Genomic DNA, 2,797 nt, shown 5'->3' with positions numbered 1-2,797 from the left:
AAAATAAAATTAAAATATTGAAAAATAAACATTCATCTCCTTATTATTTGAAGAGATGAACATTGCATTTGAAAAAGTTTCAATACGGATTAAATCAAATAAACTTTTTATTAATGTTAAACAAAAAAAAGTTGTTTTCCAATACTAAATGTAAAAAAATTCATAATCTGAAAAATCTAATTGATAAAATCATCACACAAACAAGCCTATTGTTTGTGTAATGATTTTATCAATGTATCTCGATACATTCTCCATTGTTGCGTCAACAAAGCATTAAGTTAGCCCAAACCATGAGCCATTGTAACAACCTATGTAGCTTTAAAAATGTACTTATTTTGTATCAAATAAGATGAGCTTGTGTAATAAACAATACAAATCCGTATATGATAAAAATTGAGTATTTAAAAAAATAATAATAACATATTATAAGTAAGTAAATTAAACAATAAGATACCAAAGCTTTGAACCCAGTTTAAATATCGTGATAGTCCATGGTTTTTTGTTAAAAGAAACAAAGGAAAATAAAAGTGTTAAAGAAAATAAGAAAGTTAATCAAGAGACATTTCAAATGAAGAGTTTTTGTGACGTCAAGATCCCTGTTACTTATTTTGAGAATTTTATAGAAATCTCACACCGTTGTATCATTTAATACTGTTGTTTGGATTAATAAAGTTAAGAAAACCACAATGAATCTTTTCAAATATGGGCTGTTTCCGCTTGGCAGACTTAAATAACTCATCATCACCGTAAAAAAAATATCATTAGACTAAAAAGTATCTGAGTGCAATCACCATCAAGTTAAAAAGAAGGTAAGGTTTTGTTTAAAAAAAAGAAACATTTATTTTTAAAAAATGTTTCTTTAACTTTTTTAAAAAACTTAAAAAACTCAAGATTACTGACAAGATCAATAAACTGGCAAGATTAATCTTCCAAAAAGTGAGAGCTGTATTATTGTTTAATTTTATTCATAGGTAAAAATGTTGAATCATAAAATTGAGACACTTTTGGTTTGGGGATTAATCATTGTTGCTGTTGTAAAATCGGAAGATAAAAACCTTTCAGCAGAAGATAGGAAAGATGTAAAAAGAATTGTGAAGGATTACTTAAACATTAAAAACGGAGAGCAACTAATGTCAGGACGATTTGGAAAAAGAGTAACCGATGAAGACATCGATAATGAAATAGAAAGTGAATACGAAAACGAATATGAAGGTACAAATCTTTGTCTCGCATGTTTTAATATTTTTAAGGCAATTTTTCATTTACATTGAGATTTTTTTTCCTACTATTTCTTGATTAAATAATCGAGAAATAGTAAGATTTCAATGTATATTTACCATATTTTTCTTAATAAAAAATAATTGTTAATTTAGATAAGTTATTTTTATTTTTTAGATGAACTAGAAAATTTTGCTAATGGCAGAGAAGATGCAGCACAATGGTTTAATGGACGATTTGGACGAGAAATTGGTGGACGAATTCTTCCTCGATTTGCTACAGAATCTAATAAACCACATCTTAGAGGAAGATTTGGTAGAGCTGCAAAAATGTAAAAAAAAAAAGTTTTTGTCTTTATTAGAGTGTTTTTTTGAACATATTATCCATTATTAGTATTATTACAAAGAATATTGAAAACACAGAGAGAAAAAAAAAAAAAACTTTTTTTTGGGGTAGGTAGGGTTATATTAGATATATACTCCACATCTCCCATTTACAAATATATTCTTTAAATAGTTTATTTATTTCAATAGTTTTAAGTAAATGGTAGAAATTAATAATACTTCATCTTGGATATGAATTAACGGTTAACGTTAAATACTTTATAACTTCTAATTTTAAATTACTAATAATAAACCAGGGTTGGACTTCTATTAATTCTTTAGTTTTTTCTGACCCCTCCCCCTTTGCTTAATAATTTTCAGGGAATGTAAAATAGTGTTGCAGTTAGTTAGAAAAAAAACCCGGCGCCGCAATCCCTAAACAAATTTATTCACATAATAACAAAATATAATATCTGACATTTTTTCTTCGTAATCGCATAAATACGTTATACAATAAACCCAAAAGATAAAGTTTATAAAATTTCCTTTAAATATAAAAGAAAAAAAATACATCACATAAAAAACTGGAAACCAATTTAACGTTATTTAACATCGACTTTTTTAGTCGATGTTAAATAATGTTACTTCACGTTGACTTTTAGTAAACAACCAACGTTAAAAGCATAATATTTCTGTTATAAAGGTAATTTATAAGATCAGTTATAACAGGAGGATGTTGAACCAAGCACAGCTTAATGTAAAAGAAAAACCACTAAATGATCTCGTTCTCGAGCACATAACTTAGAGTTAGCTATAAGACAAGCAAGGATTTTTGAGGTAAATAATAATCTACCAAAAGTTTGATTTTGACATGTTAATGAACTCAAAAACAAACACCCTCTTTCCAACAGAAACACATTAAATCTTGTCCATTATTGTGGTTATTTTGTAGAGCATGTACCAGGTTCCATTGCAATGTCCAGCTTTAAAATCTAAATTACTAAATTACATTAAAACGGGATCAGTTTTAAGATTTAAGCGGGGAAACTTAACTCATCAGGAAAATTATTTATTTTATTACGACCATCTGTTTTAACATTATAAATGCTTAAATAAGTTTTAACATCGCCTAAAAAACTTAGATCCCTTTACTCGAACTACAACTGGGTCAAAGTGCCTTTTTAAATTTGGAAAACGTCTTAGAAGTCTAGAAAGTTTAACCAAAGTTAGTAATAGATGTAGCCAGTAGTTAGATA

At 27.2% G+C, this 2,797-nt stretch overlaps 1 protein-coding gene across 1 annotated transcript; it reads left to right on the top strand.

The window, feature by feature from the left end:
• The first annotated feature begins 675 nt into the window (after window positions 1-675).
• LOC100213338 (pol-RFamide neuropeptides) lies at window positions 676-1,600 on the top strand. The gene is made up of 3 exons (XM_065805985.1): window positions 676-809; window positions 972-1,212; window positions 1,396-1,600. The coding sequence occupies exons 2-3, from the start codon at window positions 978-980 to the stop codon at window positions 1,551-1,553; spliced, it is 393 nt and encodes a 130-aa protein (XP_065662057.1). The 5' UTR covers window positions 676-809; window positions 972-977; the 3' UTR covers window positions 1,554-1,600.
• The last annotated feature ends 1,197 nt before the right edge of the window (window positions 1,601-2,797 follow it).

The sequence above is a fragment of the Hydra vulgaris genome, chromosome 09 (assembly GCF_038396675.1).
Source record: "Hydra vulgaris chromosome 09, alternate assembly HydraT2T_AEP".
NCBI lineage: Eukaryota > Metazoa > Cnidaria > Hydrozoa > Anthoathecata > Hydridae > Hydra > Hydra vulgaris.
This window is presented reverse-complemented; position numbering and strand designations above follow the sequence as displayed.

Excerpts from the sequence above, each read along its gene's own strand:
- LOC100213338 (XM_065805985.1), top strand. The coding sequence starts at position 978 with ATGTTGAATCATAAAATTGAGACACTTTTGGTTTGGGGATTAATCATT. Across the intron at positions 1,213-1,395 it reads ATACGAAAACGAATATGAAG|ATGAACTAGAAAATTTTGCT; the intron begins GTACAAATCTTT and ends TTTATTTTTTAG.